We start from the raw sequence: 24,204 nt of genomic DNA on the forward strand, positions 1-24,204 counted from the left end.
TAAGGAGTTCATGTGAAAACTTTGGACTCTGTAAACTGTCTGAATTGTATTAAGTATTTTGTGAACTCTGTAGGTCCTTATTTCTTGGGGAGAAGATCAATACTTCAGTCAGATTCTCAAATGAGTTTGTGACCACTGCCATGTTGTTGGGGGAATTAGGTTAGTTATACATTTTAAGGCAAATATTCTTTGAGACAGGACTTCAGTTTTAAAGGCAGCTGGTAGACCAGTTCTCTTCATTCTGTCCAAAGGTGCAATCTCTGGTCTGTCCTAAGAGGATTGGAAAGGTATCTTTTTAAGACTGTAATGTTACATGTAGCCATTCTAGATGTGCTGTGAAAGAGATTATACCCCCTTGTTGGGCTTCAGGTGCATGTAGCTGATGTAAACACACACCTGATGAAGATAGAGTACCAGGTGCTAATTCCTCACAGACATAGGACATGGATAAAAATGGGACTTTCTGGCATATTTACAAGGGTCTTGACTTCCTCCAATGAAAGTAATCCCTTGTGAGTTTTGGAAGCCAAATATAGTTAAATATTAATTTGATGGTTGTGAGGCTATGTAGATAAAGAAATATTTATATTTATGGAGTCTTTGCAATGTGCCTTATTTCAGAGCTAGTCAGATTTATTAAAACGAGAGAACTTAAGGCTACATTGTTTATGTTAGCCAAGAATTTTAATAGGGCCTCTAATCTAAACAATTTGGTCATAAATGTAATACTTTGTCATATCCTGTGAATTATCCAAGTTCATAGTTGGCTCTTACGCTTTTGTGGGGTTTTATTTTTGTTTTGTGTTTTTAGGCGCTATATAATCGACTCGTTCCTTCAGTGAATGGTGTTCGAGAGTTTTCAAGCATTCAGCTTGCTCGGCTGAAAGTAAGTTTGCAGTTTGTGGCTCTTCAACAAGAAAATAATCCTAGAAACAAGTCAGAAAAATGATCAAAGCCAGCAATTTTGAGCTTGATTTGATTTGGGTTTTCAGACACTCTTTGGGGAGTTAAACTCTAGAGACAGAACCATGTAAGAGAGAAGAGATCCCGAGGCCTCAGACCTAGCTGCACGGAAGAGCAGGTGCCAGAATAGTTCCCCTTTGAGGTCTCAGTTCCTTCCACTATAGACCAAGAGGACCGCTTTGCACATCTAGAGTACCCTAGACAACTGACAATCGAATTTCCGAGAGTCCTTCTCTTTCATGAATTTTCTTTGATTGCTAGGAAATAAGATCTAGCCTCTGCAAATGTATCTGTATCAGATTTTATTGCAGGAAGATGCTACGGTTGTACTGGTAGAAACAATCTTAATTCTCACCCGTATTATCGTTTCCTCATTCTATTTGCTGCTGTCCTGCTTATCACATTGATTCCCCTTGCTTTTTCCAGAGACTTAAAACCTGACTTGAAGGGCGTAAGTGACAGCCACTGGTGGGTCATAATTGATCTTAAAAGCCCGCCTCCCTGCTTCTTCCTGAACCAGTTTTGGTCTGTTGAGCGTACTGTACACTATACTAACCTCAGCAGCCACCACACGGACAATCTCGGTTGGCATTCGTATTTTCAATTATTTTCTTATACTTCATTATGAACTTTCTTAGGGTTAAGTTTCCTTTACAGAAATAGATGCATTGAGAGTCGTAATGCCTTTTTTTTTTTCACAGTGAATTAGAAATAACTTGTTTTAAGAAAAATAGGCGTCAGCTTGACTTGAGTTCTTGGTATTTGTACTTGAAAGAAGAGCTAATGAATTGGAACATCAGTTATGTAGACAGCAGTTGATGGCCCTTCTGAGTAGAGCACGTGTGGCCACGTAGCACAGTCCCGAGAGTCTCGGGCCCAGACAGCAGCAAGTTGTGTTCTCTGTGTGTTAGCAACCATGCCTTGTTTTTGTGTCATTTTAGGGTATATTACAAATATCTGTGTCCTGCATTTCAGGGCTATTTGGGCATTTGTTTATGAATTGGCATAACCTACAATTTACTCAAAGTTCAGTTTAGTTTTGTTTTTTTTCTTTGTTTTTAGTTCAGTGTAGTTTCAAAAAGACTTTCTAGTCAAGGAGGAAATAAGAGGGATAATATGGGTTGTATCTTGCTTTCTCTTCCTTGCTAAAATTGATCACTTTTTTTTCCCCTCTTCATCGTTAGAAACTGGGAATAAATAAGACGGACCCAAACGCACTGACGGAAGAGGAAATCGGTAAATTTGCCCGTCTCAACATCGACCCGTCCACCATCACGTGGCAGAGAGGTAGGTGCTGGTTGCGGGATTGGGGGTGACATTTGTTCCAGCCGCAGTTTTAAATCACCCTCCCAAGCACCCGGTTTCATTTCTTCCCCTTGTCCCCCCCAGCCTGCGATCCAGAATCCCTCAGCCTCGCCTCCTATTCAGGAGGAAAAGTCACTGCCATTCTTGACGCAGCTGCTCGGCCTGGCCTCTGTCCCATTCGCCTCCCCGACACATGTCCAAGGAAGGTCACTTAGTTTTCTCCTCCGTGGGCAGTAGCGTGTGGTGATGCTCAGAGTCTCTCGGAAGGGTTAGGAGGTGGTCTGGATCCCTGGCCCTTCTGTATGTTCGTCTCAGACCTGCCCACTCGCTTTCCCCGTTTCTACCCACTTCTAGAACTTGTTTATCAGCTGCCTGAGTGATTGCAGGTAACTTTTAATAGGTGTTCTTGTGGGCACTTCCGTCTCCCAGTTCAGTAGGTTCATAATGCAGAGATGTTACTCTGTTACTTCTTTGCTCAGAAGCCCCCATCGTGTGTGAGAAAATCCTGCGTGGGGTACTGGGGCCGCCACAGAGCTTGGCCTGGACAGCTGGGCCTAACCTCGTACTTCTGCCTGTCCTCCCACCGTCCTCACCCCGTCTCCTCACCTGGACTCCCCCGGACACAGCCCAGGTCCACCCCGTCTCGAAGCTTCCCTTCTGAGAATCCACTTAACTGTTTCATTAAGAACTTCGTGTTTTCCCACAAACCGGGAGGCGGAGAGAAGACTAGAGGTTGAGTCTTGGCTCTACCACGTATGAGCTGTGCGGCTTTAGCAAACAACTTACTCTGTTTTCTCATCTGTAAAATGGGATAATTACCAGCGTCTGCCTTGCGTGGTTCCACTGCGGCCGGAGAGTGCTTTGCAAACTCGACAGCACCACCCAAGAGACCCAGTAGATGCTATCGTGGGACTAGCTGCAGGATGTAGTCTTCTGAGTGTGTGTCTCCCAGTCTGAAGGAGAGTAACATCATTTTGGAAACTCAAAAAAAAAAAAAAGTTTCATTGAGGTCCCTAGATTTTAGATCCTACCAGCTTCATTTTTAAGTAGCATGTTCCATTCAGTTAGCTCTTTGTTGTGATGGTAATTTGTGGATGAACCACAGTTTGTTATTTAACAGACGTGCATCAATTGTATTAATGCATATGAACATTATGAGCATTTTATTGAGACGCTTACTGACTTTTTTAAATAACGGAAGTAACAACTTAAAAAAAGTTATTCCAGATAAATGCTAGAATTATGCAATTTTTTATGGCACTACAGTGAAGAAACTGTTATTGTTGTAGACAGGCACCCTGGATTGGAGGAGTTTAGAATGACATTTGCTAAGTAGTTTGGCTCTTACTCTCATGAATTAATATAAAAAATGAAACTCTTTATCAAGTGAATTGAGGACATTTAATGTAGGGACTTTTTCTTTTTTTTTTAAGGCACTATGAGATTTGACCTAGAAATAGTGATGAGATTAGATCTTTATATGATTTGATAAGTAGGGGGGGACACTCAGGGACCGCATGGGGCTGAACACCTCCTCTCAGACTATATGAATGGTGTGTATTTATGGAATGGCCACCCTTTCCTTTCTGCCTTTATAAGAAATGTAACTGGTAATTCTTTTATCCTGTGCCTCCTCTCAGAAGCTTATAGGCCTCATTGCCTGGCAACAGCATGGGACCAGAGCCAGTAGACTATTCCAGAAACAATTAACAGAAGGAGGAACAATAGGGATGCCTGGGTGGCTCAGTCGGTTAAGTGTCTGCCTTCAGCTCAGGTCATGATCCCAGGGTCCTGGGATCAAGTCCCACATCGGGCAGGGAGCCTGCTTCTCCCCCTGCCCATGTTCCCCCTGCTTGTGCTCTCTCTCTCTCTGACAAATAAATAAAATCTTCAAAAAAAAAAAAAAAAAAGAATAGCCATCGAGCCATTTTGTAGTTCCTGCCTCTCTGAGCACCGTCCCAACCCCAGTCTTCCCTTCTCCCCTGTCTCATTGGTTCATCCACCTCCAGGCTGTTAGACCAAGGTCCCACAAGCCTCAGTCACCCTCAGTAAAGTGACATCAGTTACTGGTTCCCAGCACTGCCCCGACAACCTTGCAGAGAATCACGACAGCTCTGCCGGAGCCAAAACCATAGCCCTGCCCTGACGGAGTACCTTGTGCCGCCCAGAACCTGACCCACTATTGTTCAAGAAGCCTCAAGACAAGCCCTGGGTGTTCCTCAGGCCCCGGGCAGCACAGTAGTGCCCACGGCCCCCTTCAGACCCACGCTCCCTTACACCTTCTCCATCTCCCCTGCACTAGTCAAAGCCTCCGATCAGATATTGACATCTTGTTCATCTTTGCATCCCCGTGCAGCTCTCGTGGGACCTGGCACAAAATTGTCCCTCAGTAAATATTCCTGTAATGAGGGGCACTTGGGTGGCTCAGTCGGTTAAGCATCTGCCTTCAGCTCAGGTCATGATCTCAGGGTCCTGGGATCAAGCCCCGCATCAGGCTCCTTGTTCAGTGGGGAGTCTGCTTCTCCCTCTGCCTCTGCCACTCCCCCGCTTGTGCTGTCTCTCTCTCTGTCAAATAAATAAATAAAATCTTTCAAAAAAATTTTTTAAAAATATTCCTGGAATGAATACATGCACTTCTCATTCCACCTTTAGTTCTGTCATTGGGAGGCCAGGAATTATGTATCACTAACTTAGGGTTCTTTTCTGGTATCTATGTTGTGTGTAGGAATTTCATTTTCACATCCCTTCCATAGCCCTGACACACACACATGCCTCCCCCGAGCTTCCGAAGCCCACTGGGCTGTGGGGCTCCCTGCTCTGAGATCCCCACTAAATGCACACATGGGCTTCCAACATCCCTGCTTCGAGTGGATCCTGCCAGCCTTTTTAATTTTTTTCTTTTTGGTTTGTTTGCACTCTCTTCGCTAAATAACAGCAGCTGAATTTCCAGCGCAAACATCATCCCTGTCTTATGCCAAGATTGCGTATTCCACACGTAAGAGTGGGAAGTGTTTTTACTGTGATTGCACCATGGGTCTTGGGAATAAGTACTAGCTGGGGAGAGTTTCGAAAATCATTCCTTTCTCTGTATAGACTCTCCTTGGACCTTAGAATCATCAAGGCTTTTATGTGTTTGATGTGCGATGTTTGAGTGTGTGCGTGAGTGTGAAGGAGAGAGGGCGTGTGGCATGGAGAGTGGTGCCAGCTCCGTCAGGGAACAATGGGTGGGTAAGGTGGGCAGGCCGGCTGGTGCTTCATGTGTGAAAGAAAAGGTTAACATTTTTCCTCCTACCGATAAGTTCAATCCCAAAATATAGAATTCTCGTCACCATTTTTGTCAGTGTCATAAAAGGCGTTCAGTGAATTGACTGTACGTTGTCAGGGTCGGCGGCTGCTTGTTTGAAGCCACATGGATTATTAGTGAAGCCTGTGTCCTTCTCGCTGACTCCCTGCCATTATAAATTCAGTTCTCACTCAACAAACCTAGTTTTCACAAACAAATGCAAATCAGCGCAGTTCAGATAAACCAGTGAAAGTCATACCAAGAATTAGTGTCTGCTTTAATCACAGTTGACTTCTTCCCCCCATGTTACTACTTTATTTACTGTACTGGGGGTAAGATGTACGTATCCTGACATTTTAACCATTTATGAGTGTGCCAACCGTGACGTTAAATACATTCACAAGGCTTACAGTGGTTATGCCATCCCCACTGTCTATACCCAGAACCCTTCATCATCCCCAAGAAAAACTGTGTACCCAGTAAATAATAACTCCCTGTCTCCCCTCAGCCCCTGATAACCACTGTTCCACTCTCTCTGTCTGTGAATTTGGTAAGGGGGATCATACGACGTTTGTCCTTCTCTCTCTGGCTTATTTCAGTGTGCATAACATTTCAATGTCTATCCGTGTGGTGGTTCATTCCCTTGTGTTTGGCTGTGTAATGTTCTACTGACCACATTTTGTTTATCCGTTCACCTGTTGGTGGGCGCTTGGTTGTTCCCCCTGTGGGTGTTGGGAATAATGCTGCATTGCACATGAATGCTCAACGACGTGTTCGAGGCCCTGCTGCGGTTCTGTTGGTTATATACTTAGCTGTGTCATTGCTGGATCATACGGTTGTTCAGTGTTTAACGTTTCCAACCAAAATGGGCTTCTTGTGACTCAGGTTCTGTGTAAAATATGACCACTTCAGAAATGGTTTTCCGTTACTACCTACCAAAAATGGCACCCCACGCTCACCCCAACCCTGACGCACTCCATCATATCATCGCCTTTATTTTCCTACAGCACTTATCCCTGACTGGTATTCTTGTTTATTCAATCCCTCTCAGTGTCTCTTCACTGGAATGTCAGCCTCAGCAGAGCCAGACCTTGTCTCTTGCTCCCCACTGCCTCGCTGGCACTCACAGCAGCTCCAGACAGATGGGGCAGCCCGTCCGTACTTGTGGATTGAAGAAACTTTTTTTCCTTTTCAGTATTGGATACAAATGACCGATTTCTACGAAAAATAACGATTGGGCAGGCACCCACAGAGAAGGGGTATTCCCGGCAGGTACGTGGCATTTCTTCACTGGAGTGGCTCTGTTCTTGCTAGCGTTGGTTTGCACCAGCCCCGAAGCTGGTTCTCTGCTTCTCTTTTCTTGGTCGTCCACCTGCAGGGGCCAGTGGGTTTCTCATCATTTCAAGATGTTGCTTCCCATCCCTCAGCAGGACTGGGAGAGGATCAGGAGGAAGAAAGGCCCTGGTATTTTCTTACCATCCTTTTCCTGGGTAACTTTAGTTGTCATTCTGGGGAGAACCACTCAGGGTGTCTTTTAAATATAAATGTTTACATATTTTATTGCAAATCTGCCAAGTTAATACTACTTCTGCATAACAAGTGATAAAAGAAAATCTCCAACACGTAACTCAAGTTTCATAAACCAAAGAATAAATACCTCATTATTTGTTTAATAGCCTGAAGTGTTTTTAAGGATTACATCTTATTATCCAAATGCAGAAAATGCAGAAGGTAAATTATGTTCACCTTCATTTCACGTGGGAAAGGATGCTTAGGGAACATAAAATCATTCTGTGATTTTTCAGTCAGATACAGCAAGCCTCTAGGTTTTTCTTTTTAAATAAACTTTATATTTTAAGATGGTATTAGATTCATAGCCTTTACACTGTCAGATTTTTATTAGTGAAAAAATCACTTTTACTACGATATTCAGTTCTCATATCAAATAGACCTTTGGAACATTTGAAGTATTTTGAATTAAGCAGTGAAAACGAGGATTGATCAAGACAAGCTAAGCCCGTGTACCTTCCCTCCTCACTCCTCCACATCCTGAACTTGGACCCTGAACTGATTTACAACAGTTAGTCCACATCCCTGCTAGAAAACCAGACTCATTGCCATATAATTTTGGAGACTTCTGAAAGATGGGAAGACGGAGTTGGATTTGTGGAGGAAGCGCAGACCCAAACGTGGTGGGAGTGTTTTAGGGGGTCTCTACCTTCAGAGGCAAGAGATGTCCTACTTCAGGGTGAGAGCAGGCCCACACACCCTTCAGGGTCAGTGGATGGGGACAGCTCCCAAGAGGGAAGCAGGCACCGTTCTGTGACCTCTGTGCTGAGCTGCAGCACGGGAGCCTGACTGTGGTCCTGAGGCCCGTGCCTCAGTGCACCATCCAGCCCCAGGGGGCCCTCAGGTCACAGTCACAGACTTGCATGTGTAACATGCCCCCTGTTGGCAGTGAAAAGCATCTTGCTCAAAGAAAAGCAGTATATTGTGGCACTTTTTTTTTTTTTTAAAGATTTATTTATTTGGGAGAGAGTGGGAGAGCACAAGCAAGAAGGGCAGAGCCTGAAGAGAGAATCTCAAGCAGACTCCCGCTGAGCGTGGAGCCAGACATGGGGCTTGATCTCATCACCCTGAGATCATAACCTGAGCCAAAACCAAGAGTTGAACACTCAGCCAACTGAGCCACTCAGGTGCCCCTATTGCTGCACCTTTTTAAAGAGAGGGCAGCCTTTTCTCATCTCACAGACAGCATCTGAAGGACTAGCCGTGGCCCCGTGAGTGAGCACAGGTGTGGAAACAGAGCATCAGCGAGTCCTGGGTCCTGCCCTCTCCGATCTCTAGAGGTAGGCAGGGGTCGTCAGAAATCAGGTCCACCAACAGGTGAAAATGAGGATCGAAGGCAGGCATCACCAGATCAAAAGTAAACGTGCATCATGAAACGTGATGCCAAAGCCAGCGAAGGGAAACTCACAACGGCCAAGGAAGACAAGCTGGCAAGTCCTGTGGGAAGTCTTTACAGAGAATACATCGGTTTCCTCAGGGGCTGAGAGAGCCGTCATACAAGGAGTGAGAGAATTGGCTGCTGTGAGAAAAATAGGTGAAAATCTTGGAAGGAAAATGTGAAAATAAAAATCGAGTTTGTGGAATGGATAACAGATTAAGCTTAAGTGAATTAGAGAGGGCAGTGCAGTCCCAGGAATTCTGCCCGAACACGGTACCAAAGGGAAGCCACAGCAAGTGTAAAGGAAAAGGCCGGAGACTTGGGAAACCCATCAGGAAATTCTAATATGCATCTTATAGGAGGTCCAGGTGCGATTACAGAGAAGGGAGGGAAGAAGGTGTTTAGGGCAGTAACAGAAAGCAAATGCACCAGCTTGACGGAAAACGTGAATTTTCACATTGAAGACTCTAACAGGTGCCTCACAGGATGAAGTAATACACCAACACTAAGGGTAAAACAAAATTCTGAAGAGCTGCCATAGACAAAGTCCTGATGGGTTACACAGGAGCGAGCCCCAGGTGGGCGTCAGATTTCTCAGCAACTGCACCCAACGCGAAGTGGCCCTGGGGAATGGATTCCAACTTCTGAAGGAAAAGGAGTTTTCTACCTAGAATCCCTGAGAAGGAGAGCTGCAGCAGCCGTCAGGCCCGCGAGCAGAGAATGCGAAAGCAGCAGCTGGGGCGCGTCGGACACGTCAGCCGTTGCTGTAGATTTGAACGGTCAGGGACGTGAAATGCAGAAAATCGGAAGAAGAGATCATTTTGACATCGTAAAGTTACGATCTTGACCATGGAAAGTTGACACATGCAAAAACATCAAAAGACCAGTAAGAGTGGGAGGGAATGTTTGCATTAGCTCTAACAAAGGAGTCATGCACCAGATACGACACAAGGTGATACTCACATACTGCTCTCAGTACAGGCTTCCCTGCTCACCTTTACTACCCAGACTGCCTGGGGGCACCTGGGGGGCTCAGTCAGTTAGGCGGCTGCCTTCTGCTAGGGTTGAGATCTCAGGGTCCTGGATGGCGCCCCACTCCGGCCTCTGCCCCTCCCCCTGCTTGTGTGAGTGTGCGCTCGCTCACTCACTGTCTCTAATAAATAAAGTCCTAAAAAAACAAAACAAAACTGGGACTCTTTGTCCCACAACTCCCTCTTTCCTTTGCCTGCAGTCTTCATCTTGCATGTTTTCTGCCTCCCCCTACTCAAACCTCAACCCTGAGTTTTATAAGGGCAGGGGTTTTTGTCTTNCTCACTCACTGTCTCTAATAAAGTCCTAAAAAAACAAAACAAAACTGGGACTCCTTGTCCCACAACTCCCTCTTTCCTTTGCCTGCAGTCTTCGTCTTGCATGTTTTCTGCCTCCCCCTACTCAAACCTCAACCCTGAGTTTTATAAGGGCAGGGGTTTTTGTCTTCTCTCTTCCCTGCTGTATTGCAACAGTGGCAAACTGTGTCATGTAGCAGTAGTAGGTGTTCGATGATGCTAAGTAAATGCAGAGAATTAGAGCAGTTTATAAACATAAATAAAATGCCAACAAGTGATTGTAAAACTGCAAGTTAAAACAATGAGGTACGATTTATCTGTGAGTCTATAAAAACAAATAAATTAGTACTGAATGTTACTGAAGGTACAAAGAAATAGGGCACTTATACAGTGTTTGTTGGAGTTTCAATTGGTAAACTTTCTTGGATGATAGTTTGTTTGTACTAAAATTTGAAACAACCCAAGAGTTCCAGCTTTAGGACGTAGAAAAAATTAAGATGGAGGAATTTTAGCTCATGTGCAAAAAATATATATATATATAAGGATGTTAATTGCAGCATTATTTGTAATGGTGAAATTTGAAATAGTCTAAACTTCCATCAGGAGGGGCAGTTACATATCTTTGGTACATCGTTCTGTACCACAGATATGGGAGAAAATATTATAGTGCCTATAGAGGAAATGACAAGTAGTTTGTGAAATGGAAAGACGAAAAAAAATTACGCGTGAAAAAAATTTGAAGTATGTATAGTTTAATCCAAGTTACATTAGGAAAAAGCCATGTNTGGGAGAAAATATTATAGTGCCTATAGAGGAAGTGACAAGTAGTTTGTGAAATGGAAAGACGAAAAAAATTACGCGTGAAAAAAATTTGAAGTATGTATAGTTTAATCCAAGTTACATTAGGAAAAAGCCATGTTCCTGTATGTATATAAACACAGAATGGAAGCTGGAAAGATGTACACCAACTTCTGACATGAGTTACTTCTGAAAAGAGGGTTGGGACTGAGTGGGGGTTAGTAAGTAAGCTCTTTCATGTTTTCTCCATGTATTTGTGTACTGTAACCAGGTACTGGAGAGATGGGAGGTTGATAATGGCTGTGATTTAAATGCCTTTCAAGTGCCTTGTGCTCATTAGCTCATTACACACATTAGCACATCAGGTGTGTAAGTCTGGTTTACAAATGGAAAAGGCAGACATGTTATCTTCAGTTACTTACCCAAGGTTATATCTTGTATTGCTTTATGCATGCATTTATTTTTAAATAAAAAGATTCTATTTAAGAGCTTTAACTATTTTTTTAAAACCATAAGACTCCATTGACGTATTTTTTTTAAAGATATACTTATTGGAGAGAGAGAGAAAGGCGGCAAGAGAGGAGAGGAGAGGAGGGGAGGGAGAGGGAGACTTCCCGCTGAGTGCAGAGTCCAATGAGGGGCTCGATCTCACGACCCAAGGTGATGACCTGAGCCTAGTTCAGGAGTTGAACACTCAACCAACTGAACCAGCCAGGCGCCCCTGACGTATTTTTATCTAAGTAAAGGTAGGTCTGTATCGTCATTTTTTAATGGCTACATAATATTCATCTTATGGATGTACTGTAGCCAGTTCAGCCAGTTCCTGTGAATGGACACTTACCGGTATTTGTTATGTTGGACTATCCTGAACTGCAGGAAAATACACTCATATTTGTGTGGATTCTCTGGTGATATCCTTAGGATACATTCCCAGATCTGTAATTGGAGAGTCAAAGAAGCAGCAGATTCCCAATGTTGATACACATTTCCACATTACTTTCCAGAAAAGCCATGTTGACTCACGTACTTCCAACATCACATATTGTCTTTTAAATTTGTGAAAAACAATGAAAATCCCTGTATATAATTATGAATACTTTATTTGCAAAACAAAAATGAATAGCCCAATAATAGATACATCTTGCTGTCAATAAAATCGATAATTTAAATATTTAAATTAATATTTAAATTGACCTAATCTGTTTCATTTTTTATGTTTTTCAAGGTATAAAATTTTGAAGTTATAATGACTACCAATGTGCAGCTTATATGTGTATTAATAAATGCTGTTTGTTACTTACATAGTTAATATTTTAAGAGCATCTCTAGTCTTGCATTTTACATAGAAAGCCTCAGATTTTTCAGGTATTTTTGATATGCGCTGTTTATAATGGAATGGTAGTATAGAGAATCCTAAATATCGTACAGTGAAAAGTCACTGATGTTTGGAATGGGTTACACTGAAAATGTAATAATTGAGCACAGTTGTATTTGACTTTCAGGTAATATTTTTTCACTACATCAGTGACTAATGAAATCTCAATCTGGAAGTAGCCAGAAAGCTCCTTATTTCCTTCATTTCCTTTCTTGTCAGTGATGGAAATGGACAATAAAATGTCTCATAAGGTGATCCCGCCAGGGCACCGCCATTTTCTCTCTGTGTCACCTTGCATTTGGCTACGTCACAGGCCCCTTGGGAAGAAGAGAATTCAGGCAGAGCCTAACGAAATGATTTTGTCCAGTGGCTGAATTAGGAGGAGGAGGAAGGCAAGTTCCTTGTTTCTCTCGTAGTTCCTGTTGGACCGTGTACAGCCTGCTGTGAGAGTCAGGAGAGGGACTAGGAAGGCCCAGGCATATTTCACAGAAAGTGGCTGGTATCCAGCGTTCATTGCTGGGCACTTCCAGGTCTGAGGGGGCCAAGCCCTCAGGGGCAGCTGAAATTTGATCCTGTGTCACCTTCTGACGTGGGGGGACTCTACGTGACGAGGTATCCACACTGCTGTGGGAAACTCTTAACTCTGGGAAACTGGCCCCAGAACCGTCTCTCACTGTCTGCTCCTCATCTCTTTGCTGGACAGACACACGTCACCCCCTGGACACACCAACAGTGTTACCAACAGGTAACAGTGGAGGCGGCCAGCAGGGATTTATGTAGGGGACCTGTACTGAGTACCTGCTGGCTTTCACACCCCATCCTCCACACTGGTGACTCAGGAGTAAAGCCTTCCCAAGGTTCCTGCCTTCATGGCTCCACTTTTGGTCATGGAGAGACGTGCATCAGTCACATTAATCATTAATTACAAGTCTGAGATATGCTGCAAATGCCAACCACAGAATGCCATGGGCGGGGGAGGGGGTGCAGGGACAGCAGCGGCCCAGCCAGGCTGAGTCCTGCTCAATGGAACAAAATCAAAGAAAGAAGAGCATGGCCACAGGTAGAGAGCCCGCCCTAGAGAGCACCAAGCACAAGACCGTGCATGTTTCTAGCACTGCCAGCACTTGGCAAACGGGAGATTGCCGCATTGAAGATGGACCCCCTCCCACCGCCCCACACAGGGCTGCGGGAATTTAATTGCTGAAATACGGCTCCAGGTGTCAGTGGCAATCCAGATGGCACCGTCGCTGACCAGTACTTCTGCTTTTGCTGTTCAGGCACAGTTTGACATTGCAGTGGCCAGCGAGATCATGGCAGTGCTGGCCTTGACCGACAGCCTCGTGGACATGAAGGAACGGCTGGGAAGAATGGTGGTGGCTAGTGACAAAAATGGGCAGCCCGTGACAGCAGAGGATTTGGTGAGTGTGTCCGTCTCATGAGCTCTGGAGAGCTCGCCGTGGCCCTGTCCTGTGTTCAGGAGAATGGAGGTTTTCTTACCAGCGTGTGTCCTGGAAATCCCAGACCATGTCCGCACTCACGTTTTCTCCTTACAAGCCTATTTGTCTTACAGCGTCTTGGATGTGCTCATCTCTGGCTGCAATCAAAGCCCGTGACATTTATTTCATAAGCTTTTTAGGACTGTTGGCAGCCCTGATCTCTGCTCTCTGCTCTCTGTTCTCTGCTCTGGGTGGGGCGACCTCCCCCGCTCATGGCTTTTTCACAAAGAGCAATCGTGACTGCTTTGAATGGAGGACAAATCACCTTTCAAAAGAATAAGAAGAAAGTGACTCCACCTTCATGAAAGGGAAGGTAGAGTGAAAATTGGTCCTGGCTTCTTTAATTCTGTGCTCTGTAGTTGGGTGTCACGTTATGACATCAGATCTCCACCTTAATCCGTCTTACTCATCTAGCTCCCTTTTGAGTGCAGTGGTGTCTTCTGTCAGCTTTCTGGGTATCCGGGCGCGTCACCGCCTCCTGTAGCGTGCATTCTAATTTCACATCCTCATCTTTTTTCCTCTTGGGAATTACTACCTTTACTGTTAACTTAAACCCCATTGGTGGTATAGCTGTTTCACGTGCTTGTGCGTAGGTAGGACCTAGGCGCTGGGAAAGCCATTGAGCACTCTTAACTTAAGCTAACTTTCCCACATACGGGTCACATACGGTGATGGAAGCTAAAATGGGCACTGACGGTTGGAAAGGGAAAAAGCAAATTAATATTTTATTAATTCCAAAGGCTTAGGATGTAAGTAGAATCCTTTGCCAGGGTATCTTAATTACTTCTTGGCTGCTTTTGAAGAGATGAATCTGACCAACTCATCTCATAGGTCTTGTCGACTAAATTAAATATTTTTATTGGAAGCCCCTAAGATGCTTTGTGTAAAGCTTAATGAGAAAACCCAAATCCAGGTTGGTGTAAAGATACTGTTTTTAGGGGCACCTGGGTGGCGCAGTCANGTTTGACATTGCAGTGGCCAGCGAGATCATGGCAGTGCTGGCCTTGACCGACAGCCTCGTGGACATGAAGGAACGGCTGGGAAGAATGGTGGTGGCCAGTGACAAAAATGGGCAGCCCGTGACAGCAGAGGATTTGGTGAGTGTGTCCGTCTCATGAGCTCTGGAGAGCTCGCCGTGGCCCTGTCCTGTGTTCAGGAGAATGGAGGTTTTCTTACCAGCGTGTGTCCTGGAAATCCCAGACCATGTCCGCACTCACGTTTTCTCCTTACAAGCCTATTTGTCTTACAGCGTCTTGGATGTGCTCATCTCTGGCTGCAATCAAAGCCCGTGACATTTATTTCATAAGCTTTTTAGGACTGTTGGCAGCCCTGATCTCTGCTCTCTGCTCTCTGTTCTCTGCTCTGGGTGGGGCGACCTCCCCCGCTCATGGCTTTTTCACAAAGAGCAATCGTGACTGCTTTGAATGGAGGACAAATCACCTTTCAAAAGAATAAGAAGAAAGTGACTCCACCTTCATGAAAGGGAAGGTAGAGTGAAAATTGGTCCTGGCTTCTTTAATTCTGTGCTCTGTAGTTGGGTGTCACGTTATGACATCAGATCTCCACCTTAATCCGTCTTACTCATCTAGCTCCCTTTTGAGTGCAGTGGTGTCTTCTGTCAGCTTTCTGGGTATCTGGGCGCGTCACCGCCTCCTGTAGCGTGCATTCTAATTTCACATCCTCATCTTTTTTCCTCTTCGGAATTACTACCTTTACTGTTAACTTAAACCCCATTGGTGGTATAGCTGTTTCACGTGCTTGTGCGTAGGTAGGACCTAGGCGCTGGGAAAGCCATTGAGCACTCTTAACTTAAGCTAACTTTCCCACATACGGGTCACATACGGTGATGGAAGCTAAAATGGGCACTGACGGTTGGAAAGGGAAAAAGCAAATTAATATTGTATTAATTCCAAAGGCTTAGGATGTAAGTAGAATCCTTTGCCAGGGTATCTTANAGCCTGATGTGGGGCTCGATCCCACAACGCCGGGATCACGCCCTGAGCCGAAGGCAGACGCTTAACCGCGGTTCCACCCAGGCGCCCCTTCCCTGTATCCTCTTAATCTTGGGTATCGATAACTATGTACTGGACATAGTTTGAAACTTNCTTTGCCAGGGTATCTTAATTACTTCTTGGCTGCTTTTGAAGAGATGAATCTGACCAACTCATCTCATAGGTCTTGTCGACTAAATTAAATATTTTTATTGGAAGCCCCTAAGATGCTTTGTATAAAGCTTAATGAGAAAACCCAAATCCAGGTTGGTGTAAAGATACTGTTTTTAGGGGCGCCTGGGTGGCGCAGTCATTAAGCGTCTGCCTTTGGCTCAGGGCGTGATCCCGGCGTTCTGGGATCGAGCCCCACATCAGGCTCCTCCGCTGGGAGCCTGCTTCTTCCTCTCCTTCTCCCCCTGCTTGTGTTCCCTCTCTCACTGCCTGTTGCTCTGTCAAATAAATAAACAAAATCTTAAAAAACATATATATATATTTTAAAAAGATACTGTTTTTAGAAATTATGAACATTGCGACATTTCTACATAAACTAACATATTGTGGCTTCTGTTCGATATATTTCCCTGTATCCTCTTAATCTTGGGTATCGATAACTATGTACTGGACATAGTTTGAAACTTGTCTGCAAATATGATTTCTCTACATTTATTTTTGCGTGTGTGATAAAAAACCTCAGATCTGAAAGTAGACCCCAAGTTTACTCTTTTTAGTCATCTTTTTTGTCTCTTATTTACAAAAAACACCTAACTTCTTCAGATTGTGTTTCATCCAGCTGCAACTATCAATAGTTGGACTTTCGTGGAAAATTGAGGGAGGATTTTAGGAGCTTCTGTCTTTTTGTTTCACGACTTTATAGTTTTTTATATACTCTGATTTGGCCAAAAGGACTTATGTATTGCCACGAGAATTTGAGTAGATGGCTTCTAAATGTTTCTCATAAGATGATTGATTCTGGCATCCTCTGGAAGGATACATCCAAACTCTTCCCCCCCTCGACTTGGGATCTGGAACAGGTGCAGAGTTCAGAATGACCATGACAGCCTCAGAGCTGTTCTCTCTGCATGGGCTCGAGGATAGTCAGTGTGTTAGGAGTCCCAGGAAAATAGGCGGTGTATGCTACCTGAAGCAGTCCAACCAAAATGTCCACCTTCCTTCTTCCTCTACTTTCTTGCTTATCCTGGGAAGTATAAACAGACACAGCATCCAGAAAGCTCAGTGGACTGCTACTTTTCTGCCTGCTTTGTGTAAAGAAAGGAGAACTAATTTCTTTGAGCCCTTCCTGGCCAGCAGCTTTCACAGTAAAACATTGTAAATATTATCTCTAATAGAATGGTGACATTTCTTATAATGTCTATTTTGTGCAGTAAAGCAGAAAATAAATTGGATTTTCCTGAAAACCTTAAATCCTCAAGATTCTGCCACCTGATGTGTTGAGATCTGCGACGTGCTATGTTTGTCTTTTTAAGGTGATGTTCACATGGCTTTGTTCACTTGGCCAGTGTCTGTAGAAAAGGTGGAAGGGTTTGGTTTTGTTGGTTTTGTTTTTCTAAAGCTTCCCTTGTGGCCTTCTTTGGCCCACTTTTCCCAGCAGTTCTCACATTTCTTCCCTGTTTCTTCCTTCTCCCGTCTGTCTTTTCCAGGAATGGGGACAGGGATACAGCGGGAACCCCACCCAGAGCTTTGCAGGGTTGAGAGGAAGCAGCTGCGTTTCATGTGCACGTGGCATCAGCTCCGTTCCAGGCAAACAGACAGCAGGAGAGGGGGAAACTGAGAAGCTTTTCCAATGTAGACGTTTCCTGAGTGCCTTCAATATCTGCAGGATGAGGCATTGGGAAACCAGTGGTTTCTTCGTTGCTTTTAGACAAATGGGTGCTTTTAGACATTTCCCTTTCTCGCTCTCCATTTCCCACTCAGTCAGTAGCCAGATTTTCATACTTTATCTGATTTCTGCAGGCAATAGTATAATCTCTGGTAATGAAAAAATAATGTGCGTAATTGCCAGAAGAGACTTTTAGGCAGACTGAAAGATCTGCTTTTTGGAAGCCTCGTAAAGCCTCGTAAACACCATCAAGAGAAGGTTTTCTTTTAAAAGGCGAGGACTGCCACTTCCCCATGACGTCACGTCTTAAATTGGTTGACATCCATTCGCGTGGGGGAGAGAAGGATCCAGCCCACCGCGCTGTGTTCCCTGAAGCTCGGAGGTGGGCGCAGCCTGTGGGAATGCCCACCCACAAGGCAGGCTGCTGAGAAACGGCCAGGAGGTTCACCTTGGCATGGGTGATCTTTTGTCCACAATCTAAAGCAGTTCTTTTTTTCCCTCTCCTTTAGGGGGTCACAGGTGCCTTGACGGTTTTGATGAAAGATGCAATAAAACCAAATCTGATGCAGACCCTAGAAGTAAGTGATTTTCGCTTTATAGAAATTGTTGACAGAGTTTGCCCTCATCGTGTTGCTTGTACATTCCCATACAACGTGAGCATTTCCAGCCAATGTGAGCCCTCGGGGAGCATCAGAATAGGTCCTTGGTTGTCTGAAAAAAGTGAAACGTGTATGTATAGGTTCATTCCTGAGGTAATGCAGTAGAAACATAAAAACTCTGTATCTAATACGTCAGTAAGTTGTGGAGCCATGTTGACGTGATGTTTTCTGTTTTGCCTTTCTTGGACTTAGCTTCTCATAATCATTAGGTTTAGGGTTTTTTGGTTTGTTTTTCCCCAGCAAAACACAGAGTATATGCTGAGAAATGCTTCCCAGGAAAGCATGCTGTACCCCCCTTTCGTAAGATTTTACCCTGCTCTTGCCCAGAGGACAAGTAGGTTACAGGAAGACAAGTAGAATCTTCATGCATTTATTCATTCATTCCGCTGATAGAACGCTCAGTTTGAGTGAGCCCTCTGCCATTTACTGACCGACCTTGGTCAAGTGTCTACTGATCTCAGCCTCTGTTTTCCCCCGTGTAAAACGGTGATAGTAACGAAGACTAACTTAGCAGGGCTATTGTGAAGATTCAGTATTCACTGAACCCAGGACATGGGCAGGCCTTGCAGTAGGAGCGTAGGGCAACAAAGTCCCGCCCTCTTGGAGCTTGTCCCCTAGTGGGGGAAACAGACCATAGAGAAATGAGTCAGTACATAGCATGTCAGCTGGTGGCAAGGACTGAATTAGAAAAATAAGAGGGAATGAGAGAACAGAGAGCAAGGTGGGTGGTGTCTGATGACCAGAGATGGGAACAAACCAGGAGACTGAGCTGCGTGTGAGGAAGAGCGTTCTGGGCGGAGGGTAACATTTAGCACAAAGGCCTCTGGGCAGGGATGTGCTCTACAGTGAGAAGGGTTCCAGGAGGGAGCAAGAATCCAATGTAAGGCAACATGACAGAAATGGTAGGACCAGTCAGAGCCGGAAGGTCCGAGGTGAGCCGGGGAGGGGAGAGCACAAGCACCTTTATAGTGGGGCCTCTCCCTCCTGCAGCGCCAGCTCCTTCCTCTCCGGCCATTCCATCGGCATGCCAGCATGCTCTGATAGAAGCCATCTTAAACCAAAACAGTCCCCAGAATCTCCCGGGACCCAGTGTCCCCACGCAGCTATTGCTCCATTTCTCTGCCCTCTGTCACAGTCAGATATTTATGTCTGTGACCCGGGTCTCCGCTTTCTCACCTGCCTCTCTTCAGTAACTGGGGCAGGCGCTTAACTCACTGAGCCACCCAGGCGCCCCATGACCCCCAGACTCTTGTTCTGAATCTCCTGACCTCAGAATTTGAGTTGTGGGTGTACTTGCCGGGAGCCATTGCATATCAAGCTTGGTTATAAAATAGGGTCTTTGATTTCAAACCTAGTCAGTGGTTCCAGCCAAAATCCTAGGAGTCGTCCTGGAGCCCGGTTCCCTCTCCCCTGCCCCCGCCCCCCTCCATCCCTACAGAGCCTCCCTCCCTGACACGTCTCTGACCTGTCCACTTCTCCCACTGCCCCGGCCTCCAGCATACGCTCCCATCCTGCCACAGTGGCTGCTGCTACCACTCCTTCTTCCAGAATCCTTTCTCTGCTCGTCCACCCGAGAGCTCTGAAACGGAATCAGGTCCTGTTGCTCTCCCGCTCAGAGCTCTTGAGTGGTTTGCCCTGGTCCTCATTCTGGCTGGAAACCCTGCAGGATCTGGCCCTTCCCTGCCTCTTGCCTCATCCTCCCTCTCCCTGCCTGGGACGTTCCTCCCAGTTTCACGTGTCTGGCTCCTTCTTGTATGTTAGGACTCCTGTCCTTTAAATATCAGCACCCTGGAGAAGCCTTCCTGGGCCATTCAGTCCAGCAAAGCCCCAGTCACTGTGTCCTGTCACTGTCTTGTCATTCTGGGTGTGGCACAAAGTATCATCCAGGAGTTCCCTACTTCCTTGTCCATCCATCCACCACAATGGGAGCCGGACCTTTTCCACCTGGCTCACCACCTGATCGCAGCTCCTAGAAAGTGCCTCACACATATTAGGTGCTTAGCGAACATTTGTTGAATAATTAAATGAATACTTCTTATTTTTACCGCATGGCTCCTAAAATACATATTGGTTTAACAAATGAGTGAATTAAAAAAATTTACAAAGAAATGTGATATTGCTTCCTCATAACACTTCCCCCTCAAAAACAAACATGTTATTATCATCTTTTTTAGGGATCATCAGCTTACTGTTTTAAATAATTATCTTTCTTCAGAATTACCCACACCTTTAAGACAGAACCCCTTCTAAAAGTCTAGTTTCCATTAGGGAAGGAGTCAGAGGGCTGGGCTGCTCCTAGACCATTCTTGTACTCACACTTCTATTTTTCATTTAAGACTAGGCCATTTTGTCATTATCTTAACAGACAGTGGGCATTGTTTAAAAAATAAATGCAGCATTCAGTTAAAATATCTGCGTGTATGAATTCCGCCACCTGGGTCCTAATCATTCCAGATGAGCCTAGTGGCACTGGGAACCTAAATCGGCCAGCGGTCTAAAAATCATTGATCAGTGTACAGACGGGGCTGTAGTGCTCCTCTGAGGATGCACTCGATTGCTACTCCCGTATCAGGCTTCCAAGGGTTACTGTGCTGCAGGTGCCAGGAGACTGGTAGTTCTCAGTTCTGGCTGCACGTTAGAATCTCCTGGAAAGATTTTTTTTTTATTTATTTATTTTAGAGAGAGAGAGCATGAGTGCACACAGGGACAGAAGCACAGGGAGAGGGAGAGAGAACCTCAAGCAGACTCCGAGCTCAGCACAGAGCCCGACACGGGGCTCGATCTCAAGATCTCAGATCTCATGATCTGAGCCGAAATCAAGAGTTGGCTGCTCAGTCATCTGAGCCACCAGGTGTCCCGTCATAGAGTTTTTTAACTGTGATCGCCGTAAATATCAGTTGAGCCTGTGAGCGTGTGTGTCTCTGTGTTTGAATGTCTAATAATGATGTTCAACAGATTTTTCCGTTCAGACTCCATACTGGGAGTTGGAAAACCAGGGCTCTACTACCGCTTTAGTGAGTAATTCACTGTGTGGCCTTTAATTTTAAATTGAAATGCTAGTCCTTAGAGTGGTTACCTCAGGAACAGTGAAGTGTTTATGCTGACCCAGCCACACACCCTGTCCCTTGTCCCCCACCAGAGACCAGTGTTTGGTGCTTCTCTGACCAAGGGCCTCACTGAATGCTGCAGTGTGTAGACCCAGGGGCAGAGCCTGTGACCTTGTCCTCTCGACCCTGTCCCCAGCTCCACTAGCTTACCACGGGCAGCCATGTTCCCAGACTGCAAGGGGAGGAGGTGATGGAGACTTGAAGTTCTTCTAAATGGTGTTTTCTTCAGAGCGTTTCAAAGGTTTATCTGGACAGAAGTGAGACGTTAAAGATAGGTGCACAGATCTAGACACTAGACACGCACATGAAAATATCCATAGGCACCTACGTTTGGATTTCATATTGCCAGCTTTATTTCCACAGACATTCGTGTGACCTCATCAGGACCCGGTCATTGTCCCCCCTGAGGACTCTGGGAAGAAAAGTAATGCACAGAATGACTTTGATAAACTCTTTTTCATTCTCAGAGATGATTTTTCTTTCACTGCCTTTCTTCCTGCCTTTGTTCAGCTCTCTCGTCTTTGAAATATGTTCAGCTAGCAGCCCATCATGGTTCATGGGAATTTTCCGTGGCTCCCAGTCTCCCACCCCCCCTCCATCACTCCCTGCCTCCCCCCTGTTAGTAAGAGGGCAGCCTGTATTTGCACAGGTGGAGCCAAGGCCTCACAGACACAGACCCCAGCGGCCCCGGCTGGGCTCAGAATAAAACCCCAACATCACAATGCATGTGGATAAATTCCTTTAGATAGGGCTACAGTCTGTTCTCACTGATAAAAGAAAACTATAGAAATGGCATTTAAAATGAAATATTGATGGATTTTTTTCAATGAATTAAATCCCTTATTGGGATTTTAGATAATTCCCTTATCTTGGGGTTGGTTTGGGGTTTTTTGGTTTTTTGTGGGTTTTTTTGCCTTTTTAGTAAGGATCACTCTAGCATTTTACCAAGAGTGAAAATTTTCTTTGCTTTTATTGTCTTCTTATTTATTTATTTATTTATTTATTTGTTTGTCAGAGAGAGAGAGAACAATAGAGAGCAAGCACAAGCAGGAGGAGGGGGAGAGGGAGAAGCAGGCTCCCCAGTGAGCAGGGAGCCCAATGCGGGACTTGATCCCAGGACCCTGGGATCAGGACCTGAGCTGAAGGCAGATGCTTAACCTTCTGAGCCACCCAGGCGTCCTTTGCTTTTATTGTCTTAATACTTACCAGATTTTTAACATGTAAGCCAGCTGAACAGTGAGAAAGACTTAAAGAATTTGTAAAAATCAGAAGAACAAGCTTATTATTGTAAATGACAAAAACGGGCTATAATGAACGTAAACCTTACGGGATTGTCCTGCATACTACACAGTTCATTAATGGTATTGTTTTTTTGTTTTTTGTTTTTTTTTTGCTTTCTTCAGATTTTTCTTGAAGTGATTGATTTCTCAATGGAGGAAAAAAATACATTTAAATAAGCCTCTTGGGCCATCAGGGTTTAATTCTGTTCTTTAAAAAATTCATATATATAATGCAAAATACCATGAACTGAGGTAAATAGTTCACTCCATAGTCAGTGAGGCAGCTAATGAGTGCTTTATCAAAATTATAGTAGGAAATAATCAATCCTTAGAGGTTTTTCCCCCAGTGCAGCATTTAATGTAGAATGACACTGTTGTAGAATGTACCAGGAATCTGGTTCGTTGAGAGAGTCCAGGTGTTTTCATTTTCTTCGAGAGGAGTTGCACACTGAATATGCAGTATTAATAAAAGCAGAATGACTTCAGTGAGTCTTTAAGTACCAAGACTCACTGTCTTGGTTCATTTCTCCCTTTGTCTTTGGGGTTTTAATTTGTCCTTCAATTTCCGTAGGGGACACCTGTCTTTGTGCACGCTGGCCCCTTTGCTAACATCGCCCATGGCAACTCTTCAGTGTTGGCTGATAAAATTGCCCTGAAACTGGTCGGTGAAGAAGGATTTGTAGGTAAGTCATTTCTGTTAAATTCAGTTGTTGTAGAAAATGGAAGAAATCTAAAAGTTGATGACTGAGCAAGAGTGCTGTCCATTCTGATTCGAAATTTATTCTTTTAGACCCACCTTTCATAGATGGTCTCAATGTTGGAAAAGCCCTGTGGTCTGGTCTATACTAGTGAAATGATGTTGTGTTCAAACCGTAGATCCTGATGTCAGGTACCCATGGGTTTGAAAATGAGCTCTGACACTTGCTGCTGGAGTGATTTTGGACACATTTTAATGACCTCTGAGCCTTGGTCTTCTCATCTATAAAATGGTGATTATAATAGTGTATCAGACCTTATAGTAGAGTTATTGTGAAGACCAAATGAGATTATTTATTCATTCAGCCAGTATTTATTGAGAACCTACTGTGCACAGGGCATGCTAGCAGCGCTGGAAACACACGGTGAGGAAGAGCCCCAGCCTGCCTTCACAGAGCATACTGCCTGGAGCGCCGTGTAATTAGTAGAAGCGCTGGTTAACTGTTAGCTGTCACTAGCAGGAGAAATCAGTTTGCTCCTCCTCAAATCGGAGTATGTTTTTGTGTCGAATGGAGGGGAGATTCCCAGCCGTTAGACCTGGAAATTCTAACTGGTAGGACTTCAGACTCGGTGCTGCTGTCAAGGTGTCCTTTGCAGTGCCTGCTTCTCTTCAGTTTTCGATGGAAATTCCAGTCAGGAAGAGGGGGCAGCTGCCGTTGAGTTTGCTCAGTCAGGGCTAGCTCCAATCCCACCTGTGAGGTGGAGGCAACAAAGGACAAACAAATAACGAGGATTCTTGGAATAACACCACCATTCGACATCCGAGAGCCCACACTGGCGGATTCTCAAATGCCAACGGGCAGTTGCCACTCGCCACATTCGTGCCTGTGATCAAGTCTAGCAGTGGCTTCTTTCACGCTAATCACCAGCCTTGTATCAAACTCAGAAGTGAGTTATTTTACGGGGTCCCTGGGTGGCACAGCGGTTAAGCGTCTGCCTTCGGCTCAGGGCGTGATCCCGGCGTTCTGGGATCGAGCCCCACATCAGGCTCCTCTGCTATGAGCCTGCTTCTTCCTCTCCCACTCCCCCTGCTTGTGTTCCCTCTCTCGCTGGCTGTCTCTATCTCTGTCAAATAAATTAAT

General features: G+C 44.9%; 1 protein-coding gene across 1 annotated transcript in view; it reads left to right on the forward strand.

The window, feature by feature from the left end:
• The window catches only part of MTHFD1L (methylenetetrahydrofolate dehydrogenase (NADP+ dependent) 1 like), a 70,123-nt gene extending 46,843 nt beyond the window's left edge, over positions 1-23,280 (forward strand). Inside the window, exons 14-19 of the mRNA XM_034669296.1 lie at positions 812-886; positions 2,148-2,250; positions 6,747-6,823; positions 13,274-13,414; positions 17,830-17,898; positions 22,938-23,280. Of these exons, the coding sequence (XP_034525187.1) occupies positions 812-886; positions 2,148-2,250; positions 6,747-6,823; positions 13,274-13,414; positions 17,830-17,898; positions 22,938-23,114 (642 nt within the window). The 3' untranslated portion in view covers positions 23,115-23,280. The remainder of the gene's footprint in view (positions 1-811; positions 887-2,147; positions 2,251-6,746; positions 6,824-13,273; positions 13,415-17,829; positions 17,899-22,937) is intronic.
• The last annotated feature ends 924 nt before the right edge of the window (positions 23,281-24,204 follow it).

This window comes from Ailuropoda melanoleuca, chromosome 10, assembly GCF_002007445.2.
Source record: "Ailuropoda melanoleuca isolate Jingjing chromosome 10, ASM200744v2, whole genome shotgun sequence".
Lineage (NCBI taxonomy): Eukaryota > Metazoa > Chordata > Mammalia > Carnivora > Ursidae > Ailuropoda > Ailuropoda melanoleuca.